At 39.9% G+C, this 14,474-nt stretch overlaps 1 protein-coding gene across 1 annotated transcript in view; it reads left to right on the top strand.

Moving 5' to 3' along the window:
• LOC121337405 (integrin alpha-9-like) overlaps positions 1-12,762 on the top strand; it is a 143,093-nt gene extending 130,331 nt beyond the window's left edge. The window contains exons 16-17 of the mRNA XM_041407492.1: positions 9,541-9,604; positions 12,610-12,762. Of these exons, the coding sequence (XP_041263426.1) occupies positions 9,541-9,549 (9 nt within the window). The 3' untranslated portion in view covers positions 9,550-9,604; positions 12,610-12,762. The remainder of the gene's footprint in view (positions 1-9,540; positions 9,605-12,609) is intronic.
• The last annotated feature ends 1,712 nt before the right edge of the window (positions 12,763-14,474 follow it).

The raw sequence follows: 14,474 nt of genomic DNA, 5'->3' as shown, positions 1-14,474 counted from the left end.
TCTCCTCCTTAGTGAACATCCTTTCAGGCCAGGGTGAGAAGCAAAAAGGATCCAAGCAGGCACTGGACTATGTGCCCATCCTTAGACATCACCTAGGTCCCCTAATTCATTTGCGTACGTGGTCCCAGGCCACTCCTATTCTCCTGGGCTGCGTGTCCAGGTGTAGCTCCGGGGCAAGCATTGGGAGGACAATGGCTAAATCACCAACCATTAACGGGCAATTAAAGAACTCTTTACAATTAAGCTAATTTAACAGCAACTGGTCCCACCGTTTTTTTTTCTCTGTAACCTTAAATAAAAATAGGTATCTTTTTATTCATAACAGTTCCCCCCTCTTTTTCTTTGATCAGGCTTAATCTTAAGTTTAAGCTTGCATCAATTTACAATTTTTTTGCTCATTAACATATACTTTCCTATATCTTTTGTATTGATTATAAATTTCTTGAGCACTTTGGTAATCATACTTACTTAACTTCATTACTTTTTTTGGTTTCCTCAGGTTAATCTCTTTAGAGATCCTTAGGTTATTCTGTACAGCAGATGTCACCGTTTTAATTAAACAGAAAAATAAGGACAAACTCACAAGTGTACACACAGTGAAGGTTATAGTTTTCCAACCCTTTTTGAAAGTCCATAGATTATCCCAACTGGAATCAAGTGCAAGAGTCTTTTCATGATTTCTTACATATGCTAGTTTTCTTATTTCGTTTAAGGTGTCTCTCATGACTGCTACAGTTAATTTGATTTGATAAATTACTGTTTTGGTTTGGGTGATTTGGTCATTAATATGATTAAGAGTTAATGAGGTCTGATTTGCTATTGTTTGTAACTTCATAATTTGGTTTAGTATATACTGCTTCTTCAATTTAGTTTTTCTGAAATCATTATATATAGGGACTCTTGAACTTGATCCAGATTCTTTGGGTAATATAAAGAAAGTTTGTCTTATAATTCTAATGATGCAACTGTCAGACCAGTCTCCTGACCATTTAGTGGATGCTGTGGTACCACTGACCCAAAACAGGTGTTTAGGGGTTTCCCAATATTTAGAGATACCTTTTCTTTCGACCAGATTTACCAGGCTTGTTTTAGTAGTATCATGTTCAAAGTACCACCAGGCTTCTCCTACAGGGTACTCTCCTAGGAGTGGCTGCCTAAAGGTGGCGGTGTTCTGGGCCATCCAATATATTTTCTTATTCTGTTGAAAAAGGATCAATTGGGAGAGGTTAACACAGTTATAGCTTAGGTCGGTGTGGACTCTTAGCAAGGAACTTACTTCTTTCTCATAGAGAGATTGGTAGCACTCACTGCACGGCTCTGCTGGGCTCCCCAGAGCTCCACCAGCAATCAGAGCCATCACTACTACCCTTCCCAAGAGTCCGGTATGGGTCATCTTGCACAGCCTGCCCACCCGGGCTTGCCTCTTGAGGATTTACTGAGAAGAAGTTTCCAAGTTCTTTCGAGTCTCTTGCTCCTCTGTTTAAACCTCTCTTGATCTGTCCCTGCCAATTTGGTCTCTCCTAGGGGAGCACTCTGCAGAAGATTAACCTGGAGTCTTTGGTACTAAGTTGGGAGGATTTAACCAAAATTACTTATTAACAATTTTTAGCTTTTACAAATTTTCTTAAAACACTTTAAGACATGTTATGATTCTAAACCTTTTTCTTTTATGCAATTCAGTCTTTTTGGTTCTTCTTTTTGAGTGTCAGCTTTAAGTCATTTGGTCCTTTTATAATAGTATATTCAGCTAAATTAACTCCTGATGTGGTTGAATCCTGTCCAGAGTTAGGGTGTGAGGGTGCTGTGGGATCTGGTCCAATGCCAGAGGGAGATACTGATGAATTTTGTCCAGTGTTCAGGGGTGAAAGTGGTATGGTGTCTGGTCCAATACCAGATGGAGACACTGATGAATCTTGTCCAATGTTCGGGGGTGAAGGTGGTGTAGACTCTGGTCCAGTACCAGAGGGAGACACTGATGAATCTTGTCCAATGTTCGGGGGTGAAGGTCGTGGGGAATCTGGTCCAATACCAGAGGGAGACACTGATGAATCTTGTCCAATGTTTGGGGGTGAAGGTGGTGGGGAATCTGGTCCAATACCAGATGGAGACACTGACGAGTCTCGTCCAATGTTCGGGGGTGGGACTGGTCCTTTAATTCTCGTGATGTGGGTCCAACCCTTTTCTCTGGTCCGCACTGCAGAATTAGTGATGATGTGTACCTGAAAGGGGCCTTCAAATTTAGGCGTTAATGGTTTACTATTCCAGGATTTTATCAAAACCCAATCTCCTGGGTTGATGTTATGTGCTTTTGTGTCAAGAGGGAAGGTTTGGGGGAGGTGTCCTCTTTTTCTAAGTCCTGCTAGGGTTCTTCCAATGACTTCGAAATATTTTCTGGTAGCTTCTTCACCTTCTAAATAGTCTCCTGTGCTATAGGGTGTTAACAAGAATGGCAGTCCAGACATCATTTCATAGGGTGAAATCCTTATATCAGACCAGCGTCTTGTTCTGATGCGCAAAAGCGCTAGGGGCAAGCACTTTCATTTTTGTTTATTCGATTAATTTAGTCAATACATTTTTGAGACTTTGGTTCATACGTTCTACCCTCCCAGAACTCTGGGGGTACCACGGAGTGTGTAATTTCCATTTTAGTCCTAAAGCTTCGATTATATTTTGCAATATTTGGGCCACAAAATGTGGACCTCAGTCTGAGTCTATGGTATTCACCATTCCATATCTGGGGATAATGTTTTCTAAGATTACTTTTGCCACGACTTGGGCTGTTTCCTTTTTAGCTGGGAAGGCTTCTACCCAGTGAGTGAGATGATCTACTATAACTAGTAGATGTTTGCATCCTTGTACTGGGGGCATCTCGGTAAAATCTATGTGTATGCTTTGGAAAGGTCTTAGGGTTAGTTCCCTCCCTCCAGGTATTACTTTTCTCATGACTTTCTGGTTTACTTTTTGGCAAATTAAACACCCCTTTATGATTGCTTTTGCTAAGTCATTTTGCTAATTAAACACCTATGCAAAGGTTATTTCTTAGGAAATGATCACATAATCCTTGGACTCCCCAATGGGTTAATTAATGTAGTTCTGTTAGCACCGTCCGAGCAAGTGCTTTGTTTAAAAATACCCGTCCGTCTGATGTTAGCCACTCCCCTCGTTGCCCTTGGTGTAGCTTTGAATCTTTTATAGCTTTTAGTTCTTTTTCACTAAATATGGGTTTTTCTCTTTCCTCTTCCTCGGGTGTGGTTTCTGCTTTAAAAACTTTTACTGGATCTCCCGGTTCTAAGGCTGCTTCCTTTGCTATCTGATCAGCCAACCAGTTTCCTTTAACTTCAAGGCTGTGTTCTTTCTGTTGCCCTTTTATATGGACTACTGCTATTTCTGTAGAGATTCTAATACAGACTTGACTAGATTCTCATGAGCTAAGCTTTTTCTCTTTGAGCTTAGATATCCACGCTCTTCCCATATTTTCCCAAATGTATGTACTATTCCAAATGCATATTGGGAATCTGTATAAATGGTTCCCCGGTCTCCCTCCAATAAGTCCAATCCTCTTTTCAGGGCATATATTTCACAACTTTGGGCTGACCAGGTTTGGGGCAGTTTCCCTTTTTCATCAATTTGTAAAGTCTTTCTGTCTATGATGGCATAACCTGAAGCTCTTTTTCCATCTACTACCCTCGAAGAGCCATCTATAAACAAAATTTTTCCAGTCGTTAGAGGTAACGCCTTTCACTTAAAGGGACTTGAGGCCTCTCCATTCCTCTCGTACTTGATGGTACTGGCCTGTCCCTACCTGCTCCTGGTGGTGGACTCCCCCACTCTTTCGTGGCCTTGGATTGTAGGGAAGGGTTGTTAGCTCCCACACTTTCTCTAGCTATAGGGACCATGATCCTAGCTTTGGCCTTTGCTTTTTCTTCTTCCCTCCTTGTCGGGGTCTGCTGTTATATGTCTCTGCCCCGACACGGGAAAGGTGGTTCTGGGCGGCCGCGATTTTGAAGGATGAGTCTGGACTCTCAGATTTTCGGTCTTCAATCTTGTTTATTAACTCTTATCTACAAAGTTTTTCTTTCTGCCCAGCCAAGGTCTGCTCAGCAGGACAGTCAAGTGTACTCTCCCCAGCCTTCAGGGCGGTTGTGTCCTTTATAGTGAAAATTACATGTGCCATATTTACCTTTATTTCCCAATACTATTCACCCTTATAGACAAGTGTACCTTCACCCTGAACCAATCCCCAAGTGCCAACATCACCACACAAAATGGAAGACATGAAGAAGAAAGAAGAACACAGGACCACGCCCTGAGTCCTCCATCTTGTCTTCATGACCCCCCTGTACCTATTTTTCTAAAATCTGTATTTCCTTCCATAAATGTACTATTCACACCCAAGAAGCTCTCATTTCCTCATACACAGGTTCTTCCCCTTTAGATGGATCGAAGTCAAGCCACCAAACTCTTTTGGCAACATTTCAGGGTTTCCAAGCCCCCCAGTGGCTTCCCCGGTGTCTCTGCACATCCACAGTGGTGTGCTGAGATCCCACACCTCCTCAAATACACTTTCAATGCTTCCCTCAATAACTCATTAATGTCCTTTTCTTGCCAATCTTCAATCTTTTCCAGTTTTCTCCGTATATCAGGCCAAGATTTAGTAACAAACTGGACCTTCAATAGCACTTCACCCTCTTTGGTGTCTGGGTCTATTCTAGAATACAATTGAAAGTTCCGCTTTAAGCGATTGAGCCAAGTAGCAGGAATTTCATCTTTCTCTTGTGCACCCTCAAATGCCAATTTTGTATTAGTTCCTTTGGGAATTGATTCTCTTATCCCTTGAATTATCAGAGACCTGTACTCCATCATGGCTTTCCTCCCTCCCTCCTGGTTAGGGTTCCAATTGGGATCCACTAGTGGCAATTTATCTTCACCTGATGGCACTTGGGGTCCTGGATGGTTATCCTTTTCCCAAATTCTTATGCTAGCGGCTCTAATCATTCAGAACTCTTCTGGGGAAAATAATATGTTTAGAATAGAATTCATCTCCCCCCAAGTGTAGATATTTGGGCCTAAGAACTGATCGACTTGGTTAGCAATGCCCACAGGGTCTTCAACTAAATTGCTTAACTCCTTCTTGAATCCTCTCACCTCAGAAGCAGTTAAAGGAGCATTCACAAAACCCACACCTCCCACTACTCCCCCCACAGGAACTTCTCTAAGGGGAAAAAGTCTGTCTATTTTGGAGGTCCTGGATCGGGTGCCACAGTATGGCCCATCTTCAGACACAGAACTACTCATTTGAGGGGTATTAGCCTTAGCTTGAGCCTGCTGTAGGTCAATGGCTGTACCTGGTGATAAGAGGTGACTAGGTAAGGAAGCATTTGTGTCCCAGCTAGAAGGAGGTGGAGGGACAGCAGTAGGAGGGGGAGAAAAGATTGAGTGTATGTTAGGTGGAGCTAGAGAAGGGGTGGAGCATTCAGCAGGTGTAGTAGGTATTAGTGGTGGTGCAGAAGCAGCCAAAGGAGTCAAAGGGGGTGGTGAGGGAATGGCCCCCACGGCAGGCGGGGGAAGAGGTGGATGCGCTATTTGAGGTGCTTGAAACAAACAAAACTGCCTGATTTCCTAAATGGCCTAACTTCCTTCGTTAGGACCTGTACCAGGGCTTTTGGGGTGTGTGCCACTCACACAACTATTTTCTCCGCACGCCTGGAGGGGGGGATCCTCTTTACCCCTTTGGAAGCGCCTCAATCACCAGTTTAGATGGTGACGGGGTGGAAATCTATGGTGTTATTTCATGCTGTGGAGGAAATGGTGGGGGGAGGAGCAGGAATGTATTTGGAGGGTTTTCATTCTTAATTCTGTGTCTGTTCCTTTTTAGATGTTATAATTAATAAAACTTGTTTCCCTTATTCCTAAGTTGGAGCCTGCTTTGCTCTGTTCCTAATCACATCTCACAGAAGCCACTAAGGAAAGTATATTTTCATGGGGGCACTGGCATTGTGCCAGCCTCAAACCATGACATCGATCCTTTAAATGTTATAGGGATCATTCGGTACACGTGAAGAAACTGCCATTTTGTTGCATGAAAGCTTTGAGAGAAATGCCAAGTAACAGCAGCAAATAACTATAACTGGGGTTACACAGCTGGTTTTGCATGCATATGTGCTGAGGCAAAGGAATTTGAGGTGCCTTGCCCAGAGTTGGAGATGACAGTTGGGCTTTGCCAGATGAGTACTTCATCCACAGATTTGCTGATTACTAAAGGATCCAATAATTTAAGGTTTTGTTTTAGAAAAACATGATTAAAACTCTGACCTGCTAGTATCAGCCAGTATTTTAATTTATCTTAGTTTGATACAGAAATATATGTAAGTAATATTTCATACTCACTAGTTACTGTATTAAAATTATGGTAATATTAAAGTTGAGATAAAACTGACATGGAAAAGAGTGTTGGGGACACAAACAGGACAGGACTGCTGGGATATGTTCTTTGAGCTTTTATTGTGGCGTCAGCCTCATTACATGGTTGAGACAATAGGAAGATGGCAAAAGTCATGTACAGCCAGCGTACAGCAAAAGACTTCTTTGTTACAGGATATTTGAAAAACTTTCTAGCCAATAGCATATTGCTAAAGCTTATAGACAATTGTTCTAGCCAATTACTACAAGTACATGTACACCTGTTTAATGGAATGCTTGCTTGTCTCCTTTCTATTAACAACACACAATACAGCACTATTAAGCTTAAAACCTTCTATCTTGCTAGCATATTTTCCTGCAGTCTTACGGTCCATCTTAGCAAGCCTAAAACTCAAGCTATTGTTTAATTCCTTGCTTGCTATACTATTGTAACTTCTTCTACTTTCAGACTTTGTAGCTGCAGCTAGTTCTCATTTTCTCTGCTCTTTCTGTTTCTAAGGCCTACATTTCAAGCTTTCTGAAAATCTTCTTACCTTTACTATTTCCCATGTTTCCCCCCCTACAGTACAACCAAAAAGAAACCTTCTTAACTTTGTTGCTTATTGACTACCTTGCATTACATAACTCTACTGCAATACATATGTCTTTTTGCTTGTTTGAGTTACCTCTCTTGTTTGCTTGAAGTGTTGCTATTTTATACTACAGTAATTTTAATGTTGTAAAGTATTTGGTGTGTTCAAAGAATATAAGTCTAATCTGCTAATGGTTACTATTTAGTGTTCTAATAAGTCTCATCTATTCTAAGGTCTTAATTCAAAGCTTTCATCTGTGCCTATACTTACATCCACTATATCTGTAAGATCTTGAGAACTTTCTGTGATTCTATTTCTTACATCTATATCTTGTGTGATAAAAACTTCTTTGACAGTTTTGCCTGTCATTTGTCGTACACACCGAAGTATACAACATACTGCTACTAGTTTCATCACTTAAACAACCAACACATACAAACCTATTTTATGAAGTTCCCGTAACCAAGGTGCAAAACTCCATCCTTTGAACAAATTGTCTAACCATGATCTACAGTGTTCTTTGATTTAAGTTGTTATAGCTTTCAGCTTTTGTATGCTTTTGTGGATAGATTTAGAATGGTCAGACAAATTCATACAACACAATCCTTCAAAATCTTCACAACCATGTCTATGTGCCAGTAAAAGAAAATAAATTGTTGCTCTATTTGGGAGGGTACCATGTCTAACACTGCTGACATCTGTCAGCATATCACTGATTGCAATGGATGTGGCACTGGTTTGTTTACTCAGCCAACATCCAACTTGATCTAACTGTTACAGTGTCATGGCAGAAGCAAGTTAGGGTAGAAGAAAACCTGCTGAAACTCTTTTCACAGCTTTCCAGGTCTAAAATCACTGTTACAATTTTCTTCATATTGATGGGCAAATTTTTTTCCTCTACATTTTTTCTTAAGGACTCTATTAGCACTAGATGCTAGCACAGTAAGTTGTCTAATACTGCATGGAAGACCTTCAAGGTGTGATGGAATGCCTTGCCAAGCTCTATCTCTACAAAAGTATATCCTTTTGTAATTGTCGTGGATGTTGATCAACCCCAGAAAGTCCACCCAAGCTATCTGAGTAATTACACTAAAAACTCAAGTTTCTCTAAGCAGGGTAATTGGGAGTGACATTGTATTTTGGAGGATCATTCTCTGACTAATGGCTATCTGAAAATGTAAGACAGAAATCTATTGTTAAGGAACTAAGAATCTCCAATTCTTGGGGCTCAGAAAGTGCTTGAGGAATTTTTTTGGTCCAAATGTCCCAATCAGCCACAGGATTGCTCCCGTTGGCAACCTCATCTGATTTATTATTAAGCTGCTTTTTGGTCAAGGAATCATAATATATAGGTATCAGCCAATCTTTTACTGCCACACTGACTAGACAGGTTGAAAAAGGCTTTTCTGGATTTGAATTGGACATACATGGTGTCTGAGCCTGCCTTGTCTAAAGTCACCCAGACATTTGTTTTTGGCTGTTTCACAGGCAAATCTGCACTGCAAGAAGCATGCAAAACTAGCCAGCACCCGCATAACACTCTATCTCACTAAAAATCTTTAGTGAGCTATTTTTGGCAAAAGATTTCCCCATATATTTCAACTCACAAATTCTGCTTTCGTTCCTTCCCAAAGTTGCCTGGGGACTAATCGACTGTGGTAAAAATGGGGTAATTTCATCTTTAAAAGTCCAATGAGGGGATTAATTTTCTCTTATTCTATAACATAACACAATAGAAACTACACTTTTGCCAAAAGAGCTCTATGCAACCAGCAATTCACACGCTTATCATTGACATTAAATCAAGGTTTGCAGGTTCCACTGGTATGTCAGGTGTGACTCATAGTCTCTCTGTTTGGCTGACATCTGCATACTTGTTTCTCCATTCTTGGACTCATCAGTGCTTTCTTGAGTGCGATATGCTTTGATCTTTGCCGGAACCCACTAAGATTCCTGCACCTGTAGAGATGCAAACATACTCTTTACCCCAAGTTATTAGTCGGAAAGGACCTTCAATTTGTCCTGTCTCAGGGCTTCTAATTAAAACAAGGGGATTTTCTGTCAGTTTCACCTGTGTGATTTGAAAAATACCTAAAAATTGGTGGATCAGGTTCTGTAGAAGAGCTGTTCAAAAAGTTAAAAACATATAAAACTTTGCTCAATCTTGTCTATGGCGTCACATCTACTGCCCCCTTCTGTTGATCTAGAATGCATTTTATCATGTGATTCATCTTTTCGATAATTGTTTGACCTGTGGGGGAGTGAGAAATCCTAAAGGTGTGATGAACACTTTAATCTGTTAAAAATGTGATCCCTTTTTGGGATATAAATGTGGGGCACTAGTCTGTTTTTACTTCTTGGGGCACGCTTGGTGAAGTAAATGTTTATAAATAATGTTGACAGGCATGATTACTTGTTTCTCTTGTGTGGACAGAAGCTAAGACTGCACCTGATGTTTTGCACCATGTGTCATCCATCCTGACACATGAATGTTTTTAAATTTCTTAAAGGAAGGATACTTAGTGATGCCTGTTTGCCATTATTGTAGGCTTTGTAAACCCAGTGGGTTGACAGCTCCTGTAGAAACAGGGTTGCACAAGCTGACAATCAGGGTAAGTACTAATGATAGCTTTAGCTCGACTTTCGGAAATGTGAAATGTCCTCACAAGTTCTTGTGCATTTTGGTGGAAAAATGCATGATTTAGTTTTGCTTGTTTAAAAATATTTGGTAAAGTGTTTGAAACAACCATTATCAGTTTATCTGCTCTTGCATTTCTTCCTGCTATAAATCTTGGAAGCGAGGAATGAACTCTAATGTGAGAAACAAAATATTGTGCGTTCTTTGTTGTAAAATTGTATAAAGACATGAAAGACAACGATATAGGGTATCATTACTAACATCCTTTAAAACTGATCCTTCTATTCTTTTAATTACATTAATAACATAAGCAGAATTTGTAATCAAATTAAAAGGTTCAGGAAGGAGCTGAAAAGCCTTAACTTCTGCTAGTTCAACAATCTGAGGTGACCCTTCTACTGTTTGAATGTCTGACTCTCATGTTTTAGTTGTTTGATTTAACTATGACTGATTTATGTATCTTCTTTGACACATCAGTGAGGAGAGTTATAGTACTTAAAGGTTATTCATTTAGCATGGGTTTTTCTCTAAAACTCAATTTTGCTTGCAACAATTCGTGGGTTGGATAATGAATAGAAAAAATACCTGAAAAATTTAACAATCTATTTTGAAAATCATCTGAATTTTGCAATGTAATACCAATTGTACTATACCTATACCAGCTAGTTCTAATTTTCTCTGCTCTTTGTTTCTAAGGCCTACATTTCAAGCTTTCTGAAAATCTTCTTACCTTTACTATTTCCCACAGGAAAGTTGCAGTCCTACAGAGGAATCTTAATTCTCTGATTGTGACTATTTTGTAGACAAAATTGTCCCAGTAGATCCTACAGTCATTCCTAAATTTTGTGTGTGAAGAAGTAAAAAAAAAAAAAAAAAAAATCCCAACTTTATATTAGAATTTAGTTTTTAAATGTGTAATGAAAGAACAGATTTTAATTAGATAGCAATTTGGATATCTTAGAACTGCTGGTAAGAAGGAGAATTTAGCCAAGTTTCAGGACTAGATTATAAAATAAATTATATTTTTATTAAGAAATTAATTAGAGCTAAAACGTGGTGCTGGAAGGCAGCTTGTTACACAAAAAAGAGCAGGAGCTGGAGCAAACTCATTGTAACAGAACTGAACACTGGCAGCAGTGCAGAGTGTGCTGGCAGCGCCCATGTCTCAGCTCTAGGTGGAAGGTACGCTTTTGCTGTGTGCACAACTACATCACAAGTGACACTACACAATGGACAAACCCTCAAACATGCTGATGTTTTGCAAATGGAGTAAACAGTTCCTTAAAGCTGCATAAGAATACTAGAATACATGTAAATATTTCACATTACACACTGCTAGAATGAATAGAATTAGCAGGAGTGAGATCTCAGGGACATTCCAGCACAAAATTCTGCTTTTAAACAGAATAAGTTTACTGTGCATCATACTAAGATGAGGATGGTAATATTTCATTATTTGTAGATCTAAAATTGCACAGTTTAGGGGGTTCTTGTCAATGGAAGTGATGTTAAATGTTTGATTGTTTCACTTCAAATAAAAGCTTACTTATTCATGTGCAAGGTCACAGCCATGTCTATACATACATAAAAAGCTTTTTAATATGAGCTTGATCAGTTTTTGAGTGGCTTTGCTTCTCTATTTATTTTCATATTTCATGTAGATGTTGGGCTTTCTCTGGTTTAAGTGCATACAGGTTCAGAGACGCTGAGCAGCTTTTCCCTGACTTCCACAAGATGCCATGCATAAGGCAGACTGGCAAGGATTGCCCCATTTTTGCCTATTTTGTTGGACAGCCTAAGTTGTGGCTTTTTCTATCTTGTTCATCTACTCTGGATAACTTTGTGCAGGCATCTGTGGGGACATGCTCTCATACTTGCCAGATTTTCTGCAGTGCAGCTCCCTCTCCACACTTGTGCCTCACCTGTGGTTGTCCATTTGCAAGGAGGAGCAGGAGAGGCTCTCATACTGTTGCCCACAGCAATACATTTTGCTTTTTTATGCAGAGATTGGCCTATACCCCTTTGGTGGCCTCCTGACGCTTGTGGAAAGTGGAGCAGGGCACGAGGTTGCTTTTCTTTAGGCCAGCTACCCACAAGGCTAAACAGGCCTGTGGTTTCACAAGCACTGACAACAATTCAGGAGGGAAAGGCAGTGATGGCTGGTTTATTTTGTTGAGTGCTGTACCAAACATGCTTCCCTCAGGTGTCAGGACTGCAGCAACATGTCAGGACAAAGTCTCCTTCAGGCATAGTGTATTTATGCACATCTAGACCAGGTATATACACCATGCAAAGGCAAAACTGAAGTGGGATATATTGTAACACAATAAATATTCTATTAATGATAGTAGTGCTTTACAATGTTTTGGATTGAAATTCCTACATTTGAACTGGCTTGAGTTGTGAAGTGAATAATCCATATCATTTTAGATTAAGGGCACTCAAAAAACAAAATGTTGTCAAAGAGGGAATGTATAAGTGATCACCAAGCTGGACGTTTGGGCAACTGAGTGATCCATGGAGCCAGCTGTGAAAGTGATCTTCAAAACAAAGATTTTGTATTAATTTATATTTACTGCAGCAACATTGTTTTATTTCTCTGTGGTATGTTTAACACAGGAAATGGACATTTATCAAAACTTATTTATTTGACATTAAGCATGTCTCTGAGCTGAGCTTGTCCCTGTGGTATCCAAGCTCTGACTTGTCTAAAATAAGGTTTCTAGCATTCCTTTCTGGATTCCTAGGTCAGAGAATTGATCTCTGGGTGTCTCTTCTGTAATAAGAACCTCTTCTTTGTGGATTTTTGAGAGGATTGTGGAGAGGAGGACAAGGAGACTAACACCCACATATGTTTGGCTTTTTGCCTAGCCAGAGGGTTCCTGCTCTTCAGTCTGTGCTACACAGTGCATTTTTGCCTTTTGTCTTAAAATAAGAATTTGAAGACTTTTTTTTTTTTTTTTTTTTTTTTTTTTTTAGATTTTAGGAGAAAAACTTAAGACTGCATAAGTGTCTTTGAAAGAACACTGGTATTCCCCTACACAGAGTAGTTGCCATTGCCTCACCTATTGTTTCAGCATTCAGAAGATATTTGAAGCTAACCAAGCCTAAAGCTAACTTAAAATTCATCTATGTAGTAAAATCAAAAAAGTTTTCCCCTTTTTGGAAGGAGAGGCTTTCTCTTACTTCAGGCTTCAAACATTAAGTCTTTTTAAATGGACCAAAACATAAAGCCCATCATGTTCCAGTGAAAGAAAAAAATAAATACTTCTAAACTCTGCATCTAATCTTTCCCAGTGGTTGCTCTGTATTGTTACAAGCCCCAAACCGTTTTCTCTCCCTTTAATTTGTCAGTATTTAACTGTTTCCTGAGCAGTCATCGCACCAACCCCCTTTCCTGGTGGCCATGTTTTGGAGTAGTAGCTCTGCAATGAAATAAAACTGATTTAAAAAAAAAACCACAAAAAACCCCCAACACTACAGTTTCCACCCTGAGGTGCATAGGGAAATACAGTTATGGCATGAAACCTCTTTGGATTTCAGTGTGGGGGAGTAGTGTGGCTGTTACACTTACATACACATGCGCGCACACACACACACACACTCTCACACAGACAGAGATATATACATAATCATAAGTTATACACATAATCATAAAGTCAAGGTAGAAAAAGACCTCCAAGATTGAGTCCAACCTTTGGCCAATCACCACCCTGTCAAATAGACCAATGGCAGTAAGTGCCACATCCAGTCATTTCTTGAACATCTACCAGAGGTAGTAACTCTGCTGCTTCCCTGGGCAGCCTATTCCAATGCTTAACCACTGTTTCAGTGAAGGAATTCTTCCTCATGTCCAACTGGCACCTCCCCTGGCACAACCTGAGGCTATTTCCTCTTGTCCTGTCACTAGTTGCCTGAGAGAAATAGGTGACTCCCCCCTTGCTACAGCCTACTTTCAGGTAGTAGTAGAGATCAGTAAAGTCTTCCCTGACCCTTCTTTTTTCCAGGCTGAAAAACCTACCTCCATCAGCTACTTGTTATATGATTTATTCATAGACCCTTCATCAGTTTCATTGTCCCTTTTCATGACTTGTGCTAGCATCTCAATGTCTTTCTTGAAGTGAGTGGCTCAAAACTGGACACAGTACTCAAGGCTCAGCCTCACCAATGCTGAGTACAGGGAAACAATCACTGCCCTGGGTCCTGCTGACCACACTATTGCTGATACAGTTCAGGATGTCATTTGCCTTCTTGGCCACCTGGGCCCACTCCTGGCTCATATTCAGATGGCTGCTGACCAGAACTTCCAGGTCCTTTTCTGCGAGATGGCTTTCCAGTCACTCTGTCCCTATCCTGTAGTGATATATGGGGTTGTTCTGACTAAAGTATACAATAATATATGTGTACGTATACACATATATATGCATATATTACATATGTGTACATATACATACTTCTTATCCTTATTTGTCTCTTTCTCGCCCCACTCTATTTTTATATAATCTTTCCAGTAAGAGTACATTTCAATTGAAAAAAGACCGCCAGCTGGATGTAATAGCTATATGACTTCAAATGTTGTTTAAAAAGGTGGGGACAGAGAAAACTATTGAAACTGAGTGGCATTTCATATCTGTAGTGAAAGTTGTTTTATTTATTCCAAATTCACATGCTTCTTACTTTCTGTACATATTATTCCAAGAATAAACCGTTATGTACTATGGTAAAGCAAAACAATAAGAATAATAGTTGTTGTTCAGATAAACAAAGCAGTCAGATCAACTTGTTGTGAAAGCACTTACAAGACACTACTGGTGGGAATGTGTTGTGTTGCAGGATTCATTTGG

Source organism: Onychostruthus taczanowskii, unplaced genomic scaffold (assembly GCF_017590055.1).
Source record: "Onychostruthus taczanowskii isolate IOZ18803 unplaced genomic scaffold, ASM1759005v1 scaffold268, whole genome shotgun sequence".
In the NCBI taxonomy this organism is placed as follows: Eukaryota; Metazoa; Chordata; class Aves; order Passeriformes; family Passeridae; genus Onychostruthus; species Onychostruthus taczanowskii.
The sequence above is the reverse complement of the archived record's forward strand: the minus strand, read 5'-3'. Positions and strand labels throughout refer to the sequence as shown.